This window comes from Oryx dammah, unplaced genomic scaffold (assembly GCF_014754425.2).
Source record: "Oryx dammah isolate SB20612 unplaced genomic scaffold, SCBI_Odam_1.1 HiC_scaffold_27, whole genome shotgun sequence".
In the NCBI taxonomy this organism is placed as follows: domain Eukaryota; kingdom Metazoa; phylum Chordata; class Mammalia; order Artiodactyla; family Bovidae; genus Oryx; species Oryx dammah.
Window position 1 is genome coordinate 98,707,289 of NW_024070211.1, and position 17,159 is coordinate 98,724,447.

The 17,159-nt window shown below is 41.7% G+C and overlaps 1 protein-coding gene across 4 annotated transcripts in view; it reads left to right on the plus strand.

Moving 5' to 3' along the window:
• The window catches only part of TANC1 (tetratricopeptide repeat, ankyrin repeat and coiled-coil containing 1), a 242,270-nt gene that overhangs the window by 145,773 nt on the left and 79,338 nt on the right, over nucleotides 1-17,159 (plus strand). For 3 of the 4 annotated variants that reach the window (XM_040229144.1, XM_040229146.1, XM_040229145.1), the window contains exon 5: nucleotides 4,860-4,964. In XM_040229144.1, coding sequence (XP_040085078.1) covers nucleotides 4,860-4,964 — 105 coding nt within the window. Of the gene's footprint in view, nucleotides 1-4,441; nucleotides 4,779-4,859; nucleotides 4,965-17,159 lie in introns of those variants that run through there. The other variant, XM_040229147.1, reaches the window with a different exon arrangement.

Sequence of the window (17,159 nt, forward strand, 5' to 3'; positions counted from 1 at the left end):
TGTGTGTGTGTGTGTCTGTGTGTGTGTGTGTGTCTGTGTGTGTGTGTCTGTGTGTGTGTGTGTGTGTAGGGAAGGCTTTGTGGTAGACTGATGGATCAGGGACCCACCATTTCTTTGGGGACTTTGGCTTCAACTGTGATTATGTATAGGCCTTTTCTCCTTCCAGGGAGGAATCTCTAATCCAGGGATCCCTAACCTGTAGGATATAATGTTAGATGGTCTGAAGTGGAGCTGATGTAATAATAATAAAAATAAGGTGCACAATAAATGTAAGGGCACTTGAATCATCCCCAGACCATCTCTCCCAACCCCACCCCACCCCACCCCACCCCCAACCTTGGTTCATGGAAAATTTTTTGTCTTCCACGAAAACTCTCCCTGGTACCAAAAAAGGGTCCTCCTTGGTGTGCAAGCTTGCTGTCAGCATTTTCATAGCAGATGGCTGGGGTGGAGGGTGTGGAGAGGTGCATTTGGGCGGGGCCCACCAATCCACAGGGAGAATTTTTCCCCATCCCTGACTGAGTGTAGCACTGAGGAATTGAGCTCTTGCATCTCCATGGTCTTGGAATTCAGCCTTTGCAGGGAAGACTTCTGCATCCAGGATGGAGGAGGGAATGCTTCCTGGTTTGGGAAGGGGGTCTGGAGGGGTCTTACTTTCCTTTCAGTAGATTTCCAACCCACACTTCTGCGTTCAACCCTGCCATGCCCCTGCCTTCAGAGGGGTCTGCTGTGTGTGAGGCTGAGCCCTCCCTCCTCCGCACGCCCTCCCCCTCCCCAGTCCTAACCTTTCCTGCTGTGCTTCGTCCATTCTCCTTGGCAGCCTGTTTCCACTTTCAGAAGTTTAGTTTCTTGCCTGTGGTTGTCTTCCTTCCCCGCTGGTCTCTCTTAAATCCCTTTACTGCAGCTTTAATGGTGTTTTGAAAGGGAGTGAGGGCAAACGAGCATTCATCTGCTGTGTTTAATGGAAAGTGCCCAGAGTCTCTAACGAGCGATTGAGGGGGGATAGAAGAAAACCTCTGAGTTATAAATTTAGCCGGTTTTATAGCATTTGAGGTTCAGTTTGTGAAAAGCAATTTAAATAAAAGGATCATGTTGGAGAGCCATGGTTTATATTCACTTCATAATATTTCAGCTCCTAGTAAAAGAGGAGATCAGAAACAAGGGAGTATGAATAAAAGATTTGCTGAATGTATAACCAAGACCTAGGGTTGGGTGGTGGAAGCCCCTACTGCCCTGGCCTTTTCTAGGATTGCCCATTTAATCTAGATTTCCTAGTTTTTATAAGGGCTGAATGGTGATTTAGTACATGGGCTTCAAACCTGCGTGCACCTCAAAACTGTTTGAGTTCCTTCTTTACTGTGTGTTGGCCTTGAGCAAATCATTTCACTGATTTGAACCTCAGCTTCCTGACCTAAAAATGGGGGAAATAGTGTTTTTCCTTCAAAATTATTAGGACTGGATGAATTAATGTATGTAAGTCGTTACGCTTGTGTGGCCACTGACTGCAGTTTTATTGACTTTGTTACATTCTAGGTTTTGTCCCTTTCCAGCTTCACTGTTCCAAGCCTGGGAGCCAGAGACACTTGACCTCTGCTCTCAGGATATTCCCCTAAGAGCTGAAGCCTCCCTCATTCTTCTTTTAGCTCTGGGATGTACTGAAGTTTGAGTTGGAGAGGGATGGAGACCAAATTTAAACCTAGGTCTGCCCAGCTCTAAAGGCTCTGCTCTTTAAAAAAAAATAAAAACCAATTGATTTACAATGTTATGTTAGTTTCTTCTGGACAGCACAGTGAATCAATTCAGAGGCTTTGCACCATTCAGAGGCTCTGCTCTTAACACCATCTCCTTAGTGTTGAATATCTCTTACGGTGAGGGATCGACCTCGGAATAGAACACAGTTACAGGCAAACGGATGGGCATAGATGCTTTGCAAAGGCTCTGGGTGATGTTGAGTTTCATATTCCAACCATTCCTAACAGTCGTTGTTCAGCCATGTGCAGGAGAACATTTTGGAAGGATGTGTGGAATAGGTGGATTGCTGGGAAGTAGGTCCCTATAAGTTATTACCATTCCCTGAGGAGTTAAGGTGAACAGAAACTCACAGGTACTCCATGAGTAGAGCCTGGTTGCTGTTTTGGGTAACTTGGATCACTGGACAATAATAATAAAAGGCTTTAGCTCCCTTGAGTTCTGTAAATGGAGAAGAGTGGATGCAGAGAGGAAGGTGCTCTTGACCTCTTTCACTATAAGGTGTGGTTTGGGAACCCAGAGCGTAGAAAATCTCTTGTATTTGTCCTGGGTCTGTTTCTGCCTGCCCCGTTCCGGTTCTTCCTAGTTGCTGTCTCCTTCACGGCAAATATCTTTGTTTCCCCTCTGCTCTTCAGTCTTTCCCTTCATGCATATTTATATATGGATAGATGTGTATTCTTAATAAAATCTGAATTGTATTTTGTGTACCGTTGTATAGCTGACATTTTCCACTTACTTTCCTTCTGCTCATCCCCAGTAACCATTCCATTTCAACCTTTAAAAACAGTCCTTTTCTGGGACTTTCCTGCCGGTCTAATGGTTAAGAATCTGCCTTCCAATGCAGGGGAATGCAGGTTCCATCCCTGGTCGGGGAACTAAGATCCCGCATGCCCCTGGGCAGCTAAGCCGGCATGCCACAAGAAAAGGTCCCGCAGGCCTCCACTGAGACTCACTGCAGCCAAACAAATTAGTTAATTAAAAAAACCTCCCTTTCTAACAGGGTTAAATCAATTAAGACAACCATATGGTTAACTCGGAGAAGGCAGTGGCACCCCACTCCAGTACTCTCGCCTGGAAAATCCCATGGATGGAGGAGCCTGGAAGGCTGCATTCCATGGTGTCACTGAGTGAGACACGACTGAGCGACTTCACTTTCACTTTTCACTTTCATGCACTGGAGAAGGAAATGGCAACCCACTCCAGTGTTCTTGCCTGGAGAATCCCAGGGATGGGGGAGCCTGGTGGTCTGCTGTCTATGGGGTCACACAGAGTCGGATACGACTGAAGCGACTTAGCAGCAGCAGCATGGTTAACTACTACATTAGTCATTTTAGAATCATGATTTCTAAAGTCTAAAATAATATCCTATTTGTCAAGCTCTATAAGCTTCTTTGATCTTGTAGCCTATTTTCGGTTGTGGTACATTATAACTGGCTGGGAATTAGATTATTTTTATAGTAGTGTAGACACTTTTGCAGTAAACCTTTAGGTGGCAGCATGTCTCACCATAAACCACATTCTGAATAGAATTTCTCAGATGCATGAGACGTTTGACACAGGAGGATTTCAGAATCTGCCTGACTCCCCCGTCAGTGTGCAGTGCCGAGGCTGAGGTCCTGGGAGGGGCCGGGCTGTGTCTGAGGGCTGAACAGGAGAGAGAACTGTAGACCCCTGTCTGTGACTCATCCTCCACCTTCTCTTAGTGATGTGAAATGTTTCCTATCTCTGCAGCCTTATTAAAAGCACACTTTTAAGTATAAGGCAACCAAGGAAAACAACAGTCAAGTGGATGATTCTGGACCAAAGTGTAATGGGATGTTTGAAAGGACTGGACAGAGTAGGCAGTATGTTCTGTTTTTTTTTTTTTTTTTTAAAGCAGCTTCATTTAGATATAATTCACATACCATACAATCCACTCATTTGAAGTGTACACTGCAGCAGTTTTTAGTATATTCACAAGGTTTTGTACCATCACCACAACCTAATTTTAGATTATTTTTATCACCCCAGACTCCCTAGCCATCACCCATCAAGCCTGCACACCCCCCCAGGCCCTGGTAACCATTCATACTCTGTTTCTGTAAATTTACCTATTCTGGACATTCCATTTGAATGGAATTGAATATTATGTGGTCTTTGGGGACTGGCTTCTTTTACTGAGCAAAATATTTTCAGGCTTTGTCCATGTTTAGCATGAATCAGTACTTTCTTTTTATTGCCCAGTGATAAGTATATCACATTTTGTTGTCATCAGTTGCTGGACATTTGGCTGTTAATGAGTAATGTTACTAAGAGCATCCATGTACAGATTTTTGTCTGAATGCATATTTACACAGAAGTGGGTTTATTGGACCATATGTGTAACCTTCTTGGGAACTGCCAAGCTGTTTTGCAAAGTGACTGCGCGTGTACATTACCACCAGCAATGTGTGATGGTTTCATGTAGCCTAATTCCGAATTCTAGATTAGCTGATGATAAGTTGGGGTTGAAGAGGTGGTGAGAGAGATGATTAACAGGCTCTCTGTGTCCCCAAATTGCATGCCAGACTGACTGCTCTGCCTTCCCTCTTCTATGTCAGCTGCCAAGAAAGCAGCCGTCTTTTCTGCCCGGCACAATTGCCATGTATCACCAGGCTGATCAAACGCCTGCGTTCCATGGCTGCACAGAGCATGTTAGTTACAGCCTGGCGGTTTGTGATCCTTGCCTCCTGACTTTGGGGAGATACCAGGCAACCTGATCGTCTTAGTCCCAATTAGAGACAAATTCCAAGTTAAAAAATTCCTTTACCACGAGCCGCCCAGGTCCGAACATGTCAAAATCACTTCCGTGACATATACCAAAGACAGCTGTAGAGGCTGCATAGCAGAAGAGCTGCTTTTGTTTTTGTCAGAGTTTACATTCTGCGAGCTGAGCTTCCACCCATCTCTTTGGCAGCCCGGTCTGGACGTTGCCGCGTCTGTACTGAAATGACCGTGTGTGTGTTCACGGGAGGGGAAGGGGCTGGCTCTTTAGGCATCTCTGGGTTCTGGTAAGGACACACACTGTACATTCTGAAGCTTTGTTTGCAGCTGGAAAAAATTAGACACACTCAGATCTTTCCCTGCTACAGGTCCTGTCAGGAAGCCCAAGTATGTGGAAAGCCCCAGAGTGCCTGGAGATGCAGTCATAATCCCGTTCCGAGACGTGCCCAAGCCAGCAGAGCCCAGTGAGAATGGTAAGGATATGTTTGCAATGATTTCCACCCTAAAGATTTTATACTGTGACACTCCACTTTTGAGGGAAACTTGAGTGCCTCTTGTAGGAATCCTTCGCTAAACTGAATATATCTGGGAAGTGGTTTTCCTTGGGCAGTTAGAGAGATCTGTTAAGCTAATGTGAATTATTTAGATGGTATACAGTGTAGGAATAGTGTTTAAGGATTGAGACTTATTTCCCGTCAATTTTGACCTCCCCAGTATGGGGGGGATATAAAAAGCCAGCCAGAAGAATGCTTCCAAGATTTTTTTTTTAAGTTCTCCATCGTTTCAGAATATTTTAACAACAGGCTTTGGCTGAAAAGCTGAAACTGTAGCTGGACAAAGCTTATAATACCTAGCTTTCATAAAAGCACTCGGTAGCTTTTGAAAGCTGCTTATTTTTTTTTTAACATCAAAAGTTTTTCTTTAGCGAATATTGAAGTAGAGACCAAAAAACCTTCCAAATTGATTGATACCTTTTCATGAAGACACTTTATATTTTGCTTTTTTCCTTCTATCTGAAAATACATGTAACAGACAAAAGCTCTAGCATTTCGTAGATATATTAATAGCACTTTATTTTTTTTAATTGATTCGAGAATGGACCTGTTCATTCCTTTCTGTCAGTGGGGGTGTTTCCCCAACTCACAACTCTAAAGTCTTTGTGTGTTTTGAATTTATATCCTATTTTGCTGCAGAAACACATGGTTAAGAATTCTGAGGAAAATGTGGAGAAGCCTATTGTACCTCCAATATGGACACAAGTTTATGTAGTAATGATGAAAGAGAAAAGTCACCCGTATTTCCACCTTAGGAGAAATGGCATCCTTGTCTCTCTAATTGTGGGTGGGAAAGAGTCCAGCTGTCCTTTGATTTTCTGCCGCTGTGTGTGCATATCATGTGTTGGCCAAGGCATAGTGAGAAGTGGGTAGGAAGTGTAAACTGTGATAGGAACATGGAGTGGGGTGGTGGTGGTGACAATAAAGTTAAAAATAAGCTGAGTGAGGGGTTGGCAGAAAGTGAAAACCAGGAAGAGGTGTTTAGGGCGGGTGGGGGCCGAGGTGGGACCAGCAGCCCCACCGTTTTTCCTTCTGTCCAGGCACGCAGTCATTTGGCTTCTGTGAGAGATTCACACTAGGATTTGTGCTGGGGAGGGGCAGGGCGCCAGGTGTGTGGTCTTGCAGAGGAGAGGATCCGTGGTGCTGTCTGGTTAGAACAGCCAGAGAACCTGCAAACACGAGAACCCTCCTGGTTGTGAATTCACGTGTGCCGGGTGTCTGCGGGCTGATCTGTTCTCTCATTTCTATTCTGGGTATCAAAAAGAAAATGGAAACCTGTTCCTCTGAAGTGAATATCAATAATCTGAGTTTACTGAGCTGTCTGCCCATTTCAGACTAAGCCTGCCCACCCTAGCCCCTGACCCCATTTGCCTGTGGAGTCCTGGTTGGTTACGCCCCTGGCGTTTGACTGGTGTAGACTCCATGGTATGACCCCTTGTTCCATGGGCGGGAGTCCTGCTGAGGTCCTCCCTCTGGGGTAAGAATGAGGACAAATTTAGGATCTTTGTTGGGCAAAGAAGTGAGGTTATAAATAGTTCCCACTGTCAACTCTTCTCCCCTTGTTCAAGGCAGAATTGACTTTCTTAGGGGAGAAGGTGTTCTTGTGCTTGGCTGCCAGCTGAGCTAAATTCAAGCACAGTGATTGATGTTGCTGGTGTAGCCAGCAGTCTTCAAACACGCTTACTCCTGAGACCCTTGCTCTTGGATTTAGGCTCATCCTTCTCAATGGGGACTGACATTGTGACATACCTGGGCTGCGAATACATATCAGGGATTTCCAGAAGTTTGTCTAGAATTAAGAGGCAGGGTACATTTCCTCTTTTTTAGGTATCTGGGAAAGGGATGTAGTTCATGCCTGTGGGCATGTAGTTTTTCATGGGTTGTCATGATGCTGGTGGGATCCCCATCAGAGTTATCTGTTGGTTGATGAAGAGGTGGTTGCCTAACAAAATTTAGCTTGATAATTACTAAAGGTTGGCATGTTTTGTATTTCCCTATAGAATCCTTTACATTTCTGTGGGGTTAATGAAGTTTGCCATATTAAAGTATAAATTTTATGTCCAGGTCATTGAATCTAAAGGCAAAGCTGGAGCAAACAGAAACTAATTGAGTCTGAGTATTCATCCAAACATGTACAGATGCATGATGAGCTAAATTCTCATTTCTAGGCTTTCATAGCAGTAGGATCACTTAAGTTTTAATTTAAACCTTGGGCTTATACTTTACATACTTCCTTTGGGCATTTTTAAAAAAAAGTCTCTAAGACACTCTTCTGGATGCTGTCAGTAATAGCATTTTGGTATTCACCAGATGCACGAACTATTGAAAACAGCCCCTTGTGAAATGCTTTTGAAATTTTTCATGGATTTGTGAAATATCAGGTTATTCCTAGATGTTTGAAATTCCCTTCCCAGACTAAACTGCCTTGCTTTATGGTTGTGTGGCTCCGTAAATCCTTAACTCTTAGCTTCCTGAAATTTAAAGTAAAACAAAACGAGTGAGCACTTGGAATTTATGCATTAATTTATAAACAGTTGTATTTGTAATCTGCATATTTTAGCCATCTGGGAAGTGGGATATATGATATGGCAGGTGAACATTTTTGTTACAAGCAAAGAACCTGTTTATTAAAGTTTACACTAACCTGCAAACCTTTTCATGGAAAGATTCTACTTTATTCAGTATTTTTAAATGTGTTGGAAAAACAGCATTTTTTTCTTAGTCCTCAAACAAAATATAATCCCCTTTTTCCTGTCAAATGATCCTAAGAATCTTATATGTAGAGTAAGTTCTTCACAAATAAGCTTCCTGTTACTAGGCCAACATATTGTTTATGGAGAAAATGCTACCCACAGAACAATACCTCTGCCTTAAGGGAAAATTAAAAAAACAGACAAATTAGGGAGGATTATTTAACTGTAATAGTATTCACAGCTATGCTTTTCTTGAATTCGGGGCAGCCATAATCTGTTTAGGTTTGCTTCGATCTATCCTTGCTACTTGAGCAAGCTTTGATGGGAAAGGGTGAGAAAGTTTTAGTCTTATGAGTCATTGTTTGATGAAGATCAATCCAAAATATGATGAAACTTTTTTTCTAGCCATCTGGTTAGCAAGTAGAACTAACATATGAAATAGAAGAATAATTAAATGCAGAACTATCTTACTGGGAGGAGTGAATCCTTTTTTAAATATGTTTCAGTAAATATTGGTACCTTATGTTTTTGATGACTATTTTAGACATTCAGAAAGATGTAAAGAATGAAAAAGGTATAAAGAATATGATACCTGTCTACGCACTACTCAGTTTAAGAAAGAAAACATGACTTTTTTTCCTCCTGATCACATTGCTCTTGCTTTCCCAAGAGGTAACTTTGCTCCTGCTAATTTAAATTCCAGCTTCTTAGAATGGTGTTGCACCACTTGACCAACGGTTGAATAAGGTTTTAGCTCGATAGAAGTATAGAAGGGGAAATATCCCTGGTATGTGTGCAGTGGAACAGAGACTAGAGTAGAATAGCCATTCGTTCTGCATTTCCTTGAATAAAAAATTCTTGTGCTGTGAAAAGAATTGTGTTGGATGCTATTTGAGATAGCCTTTCAAGCATAGATCCTTTTCTCTTGGAGCCTTAGAGTCTGGGCAGGGATTAAAGACTTATATATACAGAGTAACTATAGTGTGGGGGCGGGGGAGTAGTGTCGACTAATCTAAGCTGTGTGACAAATCCAGTGCAGATGGAGATGCTGTGCCAGGAAAGACTTGCTTGGAGTCCTGTGCATTAAGATTCACCTGTCAGCAAAGTGTAGGATGGCGTGGGGGCAGGAAGGGGACTGCAGTCATGGAGAATGGTTAGAAAATGATTTCAATAGTTACGTGATAGACTAAGATCTCAAATTATCCATAGAACACGATCAGGAAAGAAGTGAGGGGTAGGAAGATTCCCAAGAGATCACAAGGACATGGAAGCTGTAAGAGATGAAGATGATGACTTCAGAGTTTTGAGACAACATTAAATGAACACTGGAAGAGAGGTATCTGTCTATTTTGGTTTGAATTCAGTTTCAGGCATGTTGAGTTTGAGGTTTGGAAACATCCAGGCAAAGATGTCCTCTGAATAGCTGGAAAAATCAAACTGGGGCTTAAGAGTTCAGGGTAACCTGGGTAGCCTTTTGCCTCGAGTGGATGTGATGAGACAGGGTGTATTACACTAGGGAGATCAGTCCTGAGTATTCATTGGAAGGACTGAGGCTGAAGCTGAAACTCCAGTCCTTTGGCCACCTGATGCGAAGAACTGACTCGTTAGAAAAGACCCTGATGCTGGGAAAGATTGAATGTGGGAGGAGACAGGGATGACGACAGAGGATGAGATGGTTGGATGGCATCACTGACTTGATGGATATGAGTTTGAGTAAGCTCTGGGAGTTAGTGATGGACAGGGAAACCTGGAGTGCTGCAATTCATGGAGTCGCAGAGTCGGACACACAACTGAGCGACAACTGAACACTAGGAAAAAGGTCATTGAAAGAAGAGACCTGAAAACCTTTGATATTTTATTCTTGAGCTGTGAATAACATGGAAGAAGCACAGCTAAAGGGAAGAAAAAGCAACAAGACCACACAGTATCCATGAGTTTCTCTTCTATCTGATGTGAAAGTTGTTACTTCCTTCCTTGGAGGACAGAATATGTGCCAAGGTCAAACATATACAAGAGGCTTCTGGTTCAAGATGGTGGATTAGAAGGACAGGCATTTATATCCTCCTGCGAGAGCACCAAAGTTGCAACTAATTGTCGAACAGCCATTGACGGGAGGACACTGGAACCCACCAAAAAAAGATACGCTATGTCCAAAGACAAAGAAGAAGCTGCAGCAAGATGGTAGGAAGGGCGTAATCGTGATAAAATCAAATCCTATATCTGCTGGGTGGGTGACACACAGACCGGAGAACAATAATACCAAAGAAGTTCTCACACTATTGTGAAGGTTCTGAACCCAACATCAGGCTTCCCAGTCTGAGGATCCTAAAAAGGGACTGGCAATCCCCAGGGAATATGACCTTAAGGACCAGCAGGATTTGATAATAAGCCTTCCAGAGGACTGAGGGAAACAGAGATGCCAGTCTTGGAGAGCACAAACAAAATTTTGCATGCACTAAGACCCAGAGGAGGGAAGCAGTGACCCCGCCAGGAGACTGAACCAAAAACCTGCTAATGTTGGAGGGCCTCCTGTGGAGGTGTGGGTCGGCAGGGGCAGAGGCATGGGTCGGACAGGGGCGCTGGAAGGTCCCCCTTGGTGTATACCCAGTTGGAGTTAGCGATTAACCCTACCATAGAGCCTGTAGACCCTAGGGCTGGGGTCAAACTCAGTCCAAACAACTACCAGGGAGGGAGCCCAACCCCACCAATTAGCAGATAATTGGATTAAAGCTTTGCTGAGCAAGGCCCTGCCCACCAGAGCAAGACCATCTCCAGTGCCTCCCATCTCCAGTGCCTCCCATCAAGAAGCTTATGCAAGCCTCTTAGTCTCCTTCATCAGAGAGCAGACAGAAGCAGCAAGGAGCACAGTCTTCACAGCAGCTAAAACAAAAACCATATTACAGAAAGTTAGTCATGATGAAAGTTATGTCCCAGATGGAGAAACAAGATGAAATCCCAGAGAAACAACTAAATGAAGTAAAGATAGGCAACTCTCTAGAAAAAGAATTCAGAATAATGATAGTGAAGATGATCCCGGATCTTGGGAAAAGAATGGAGGCAAAGACTGAGAAGATGCAAGAAATGTTTACCAAAGGCCTAGAAGAACTAAGGAACAAACAAGCAGAGACGGATAATAAACTAGAAGGCATCAACAGAAGAATAACTGAGGCAGAAGAACAGATAAATGACCTGGAGAATAGAATGGTGGAGATCACTGCCACAGAACAGAATATAGAACAAAGAATGAGAAGAAATGAAGACAGCTTAAGAGACCTCTGGGACATCATTAAATGCACCAACAGTCACAGTATAGGGGTCCTAGAAGGAGAATAGAGAGAGAAAGGACCTCAGGAATATTTGAAAATAGCTGAAAAATTTTTGAACATGGGAAAGGAAATACTCAACCGAGTCCTGGAAGCACAGAGAGTCCCAGGAAGGATAAACCCAAGGAGGAACACACAGAGACACATAGTAATCAAACTGACAAAAATTAAAGACAGATAGAATCTTAAAACAATAAGGGAAAATGACAAATAACATACAAGAGAACTCCCTTAAGGCTATCAGCTGACTTCTCAACAGAAACTCTAGGAGCCAGAGGAAGTGGCATGATATATTGAAAGTAATGAAAGGAAAGAACCTACAACCAAGAATACTCTACCCAGCAAAACTCTCCTTCAGATTTGATGGAGAAATCAAAAGCTTTCCAGACAAGCAAAAGTTAAGAGAATTCAGCACCACCAAATCAGCTTTAGAACAAATGCTAAAGGACCTTCTCTAGGCGGAAAGCACAAGGAAAAGACCTACAGAAAGTAAGCCCAAAATAATTAAGAAAACGGTAATAGGATCATACATATTGATAATTACCTTAAATGTAAATAGATTAAATGCACCAACCAAAAGACATAGACTGAATGGGTGGATGAAAACTTGTGCATATATGCACTTCCACTTTACATCACTCTGCTCGACACCCCCCAAATTGTATGTAGTTATTTTATATTGTTAAGTTAGTCATATTCCCATTATGGCTTGCAATTGTAATTATCTTTTATTTTTTGTCTGGCTATTGATTGTGAAAACTGATAAACATTTTTTACTTTTGTGATGATGTAACTATTACTCACTTAATACCATTGTATCATGAACCCACTCCAGTACTCTTGCCTGGAGAATCCCATGGAGGGAGGAGCCTGGTAGGCTACAGTCCATTGGGTCGCAAAGAGTCGGACACGACTGAGCGACTTTACTTACTTATGATTGGTCAACAGGAAGAAAATAATAGACCTCTATCTCACCAAAGCTAGGATCTAATAGAAAAACCCATAATCACGTTTAAAAATCAAGATGTGTATCACAATTATCTTGAAACTTTTTGAAAAATGCAAATGCTCAGGTATTGCTTTTTTCTCCAGAGCTCCAGATATGTTTCTAGTGAGCAGTCATGTTTAAAAACATCTGGACTATGTGATGATCTTTTGCTTTTATCTAGTTTGTTTCACTTTTCTATTTCATATTCAGTGCTACCATTTCATTAGTTTATGTTCTCAATTTCTCCATCTCTTTTTTTTTTAATGTTCTTTCTTAAGCCTTTATCAAGTGTAGTAGAAAAACTTTTGTATATGTATATTTATAAATATGTATAATATATATATCTTAGAAAACTTATGAATTTTTGCCTAAACTAAAAGATTATGACATTTTGATTCCACTTGTTTGACTTAGTATGAGTAGAATGCTAGATTTCTAATTAAAAAATAGATATGCAACAAAGGTTTACTGTATAGCATAGGGAACTATAGTCAATATCTTGTAATAACCTATAATGGAAAATAATTTCAAAAATAATATATGTGTATACGTATAACTGAATCACCTTGTTGCACACCTGAAACATTGTAAATCACCTATACTTCAATTAAAAATACATATATACACACACATACACACACAGGGAAGTCAAAAAAGGAGACGGACCATAAAAAAAGTTACTGTGCCTAATATGGCCATCTCAGGAGCCTTGGGCAAGTGAATGAGTTTAAGTTGTGGGTATGTGATAAGTAAATAGAATTGATGAGGGTAAACTACATCTCTTTTACCCCCAAAGAGTTGAGAAAGTAATGGAAAATGAGAGATCAGTTAGTAGGATGAAAGTGAAAGTGAAGTAGCTCAGTCGTGTCTGACTCTTTGTGACCCCATGGTCGGTAGCCTACCAGGCTCCGCCATCCATGGGATTTTCCAGGCAAGAATACTGGAGTGGGCTGCCATTTCTTTCTCCAGGGATCCTACCCTCTAGTAGGATGAGGGTGTGTGCAATTATGATTTTATTTGTTATTTTAAAGAAAGAGAATTTAGTACAGTTCAACATTTAAAGACTGCAAGTGTGGTACATGGACTTCTAGGCATCCCCAAGACCCTTGCAGGGGTCTGTGAAGTCACCGCTCTTTTCATAATAACACTTGATATTTCCATTTCTTTTACATTGACATTTGTGATGGTGCAAGAGCAATTGTTGGTAAAACTTCCAATGCCTTAGCACATGTCAGGGTAGGGGCACCTGCTATTATTCTAGGGCTGCATGTGGGTTTTTTTTTTTTTTTTAACCACCACCCACTTGCATCAGAAATAATAGTTCACTGAAAAATGTCCTTGATGAAGCCCCCAAAATAATGAATTTTAAGCCCTGACCCTTGAATACCCACCTTTTAAATATCTGGTGAGATGAAAGTGGAAGTCTGCAGAAAGTGTGTCTACTGTGTGCTGAAGTATGATGGCTGTCTGGAGGGAAAGCACATGTGTGATTGAATTGCAAGCTGAACTAGCCATTCAAAAAAAAAGGGGGGAACATCATTTTTACTTGAAAGTACTCCTGACAAATCTTAGTTATTCCAAATTGGGTAGTTTGTATATATTTTCTCAAAAGGAACAAAATGAGCATGTTGCTTCTATGAAAAAAAAAACAAAAACAAAAACACCCCTGGCAGGGTTTAGTTGCCAGTGATCAAAATTGACCCTTTGAGTGAAAATTAGGTTTGGGGGAATTTGCACCTGTCACAGTGAGTGTGATGGTTTCTCAGGATTTTTCTATTGAGATCTGTGGTGATGTTAATGAATGTGATATTTTGGTGTTGTATAATAAAATGTGTCAACACTTGCAAGAGCTGCAAAACCAGTATTTTCCAAATGACCCAATACATGGTGTTACAAAACCTTGCATGGGTAAAATCCATTTGAAGCATAAAACACACCATTGGATTTTCTTTTAACACAGTACAGAAAGTTCATTGATTCAGATTCAGAGTCAACACTGGAACTAACCTTTAAGAAATTGCTACTTGTCAAGTTTTGGGGTGGTATCAAAGAAGAATATCTGTAATTAACTGGAGAGGTTCCTCCCTTTCCTAAAGACAAAGCTCTCTGAAGCCACAGTTCTTCACATGCTTCAACCCAAAGAACCTATTGCAACAGATTGAATGCAGAAGTAGACATTAGAATCCAACTGTCTTCTACTAAATCACATGTTAAAAAGAATTTGCAAAAATTTAAACTATGCCATTCTTAAGTAACTTTTAAATTGAAAATATGGTTGTTATTCTAAAAGTGTTATTTGTTAATGTAATTTTTAACTTAAAATGGATTAACATAGATTTTTAAATTCCTAATTTTAATTTCTAACATGATGAATATCATGGACATAATCCACATAAGCCTAACTCTTTGGAGTCCTTAATTTTTAAAGGTGAGCTCTAACACCAGAAATTTGAGAACCACCAGCTTGGAGAAGGAGAAAATAAAAATAGATGAGAAAATTGATTCAGAGTCTAATTGTTATCTAGACTGAAGAGGATGAGGACCAGAGAGAAAAAGGCTAATTCAGGAAACATTTTGAAAGAGGAAATGGTAAGATTTGGTGACAGTTTCAGTATGGGATGCATGAGATGAAAAACTGAAAGATAACTTATATGATAATGTCTCTTCAGGAGAATTAGAGATACCAAGGGAACATTTCATGCAAAAGATGGACACAATAAAAGATAGAAATGGTATGGATCTAGAAGCAGAAGATATTAAGAAGAGGTGGCAAAAATATACAGAAAAACTGTACAAAAAAGATCTTAATGATCTGAATATTAACAAAAGCAGAAGTTATTAAGAAAAGGTGGCAAAAAAATACAGAAGAACTGTACAAAAAAAGGTTTTAATGATCCGGATAACCACAATGGTGTGATCATTCACCGAGAGCCAGACATCCTGGAGTGCAAAGTCAAGTGGGCCTTATGATGCATCACTACAAACAAAGCTAGTGGAAGTGATGGAATTCTCCTGATCTATTTCAAGTCCTAAAAGATGGTGCTGTTCAAGTGCTGCACTCAATATGCCAGCAGATTTGGAAAACTCAACAGTGGCCACAGTACTGGAAAAGGTCAGCTTTCATTCCAATCCCAAAGAAGGGCAATGCCAAAGAATGGTTAAACTATCGCACAGTTGCACTCATTTCACATGCTAGCAAGGTCATGCTCAAAAAAAAGCTAGGCTTCAACAGTTCATGAGCTGAGAACTTCCAGATGTTCAAGCTGGATTTAGAAAAGGCAAAGGAACCAGAGATCAAATCACCAGCATCCGTTGGATCATGGAAAAAGCAAGGGAATTCCAGAAAAACATCTACTGCTGCTTCATTGGCCATGCTAACGCCTTTGACTGTGGATCACAACAAACTGTGGAAAACTCTGAAAGAGAGGGGAATACCAGACCACCATACCTGCCTCCTGAGAAACCTGTATGCAGGTCAGGAAGCAACAGTTAGGACCGGACCTGGAACAACAGACTGCTTCCAAATAGGAAAAGGAGTACATCTAAGGCTGTATATTGCCACCCTGCTTATTCAACTTATATGCAGAGTACATCATGAGAAACGCTGTACTGGAAGAAACGCAGGCTGGAATCGAGATTGCCGGGAGAAATATCAATAACCTCAGATATGCAGATGATACCACTCTTATGGCAGAAAGTGAAGAGGAAGTAAAGGGACTCTTGATGAAGGCAAAAGAGGAGAGTGAAGGAATGCACACTGATTCAGAACTCAACATTCAGAAGACTAAGATCATGGCATCTGGTCCCATCACTTCATGGCAAATAGATGGGAAAACAATGGAAACAGTGACAGACTTTATTTTCTTGGGCTCCAACATCACTGTGGTTGGTGACTGCAGCCATAAAATTAAAAGATACTTGTTCCTTTGAAGAAAAGCTATGACAAATCTAGACAGTGTATTAAAAAGCAGAGACATTACTTTGCCAACAAAGGTCTGTCTAGTCCCCAAAGCTATGGTTTTTCTAGTAGTCGTGTATGGACGTGAGAGTTGAATCATGAAGGCTGAGTGCTGAAAAATTGATGCTTTTGAACAGTGGTGCTTGAGAAGACTCTTAAGAGTCCCTTGGACTGCAAGGAGATCAAACCAGTCCATCCTAAAGGAAATCAGTCCTGAATATTCATTGGAAGGCCTGATGCTGAAGCTGAATCTCCAGTACTGTGGCCACCTGATGTGAAGAACCAACTCGTGAGAAAAGATCCTGATGCTGGGAAAGATTGAGGGCAAGAGGAGGAGACAACAGAGAATGAAATGGTTGGATGGCATCACTAACTTGATGGACATGAGTTTGAGCAAGCACCGGGAGTTGGTGAAGTACAGGGAAGCCTGGTGTGCTGCAGTCCATGAGGTCGAAAAGAGTCGGACACGACTGAGCAACTGAACAACAATATGATAACTGTGTTCTCATATTGCAGACTAGAAATCTGTTATTGACAGAACTAGATCAGGTGCCTAGATAGATGCTCCTCTATAAGTAATATTTTTGGAAATTCAGGGAGGAGGGGATGGTGATGGCTTAGGAGAGGGAGCAACCAGAAAGCAACTGGAAAAGGTTTGTGGAGAAGGCAAGGACAGCAACAGGTTTAGCACAAAGCAGGTCCTGGACAGGTAGAGGCAGAGAGGGAGAGATTTAACATCAGTCAAGGCTGTGTGGCACTTAACAGACTTGATCAGAAATACTGTCTTGGAAGCTTGATGTTAAGTCAGTGGTTCAAGGCTACGTGCTGGTGAATGGCCAGACATCAACACCACTCAGGGCTCTGTTGAGTTTGAGGAGGAGGAGAGGGGAGAAGTGGTGGCATGAGAAGACTTTTAAGAGTCCCTTGGACTGCAAGGAGATCAAACCAGTCCATGCTAAAGGAGATCAGTCTTGAATATTCATTGGAGGGCCCGATGCTGAAGCTGAGGCTTCTCTTGGCGGCGTGATCACTGGTAATCCTGAAGGACCTCTGCAGGTCTAGTAGAGTCCAGCTTTAAGGAGAGGGAACTACTAGATGGGAAATGAGCAGTAGATGTGGGCCAAGTTGGAACAGTTTGATACTCAGATGAAG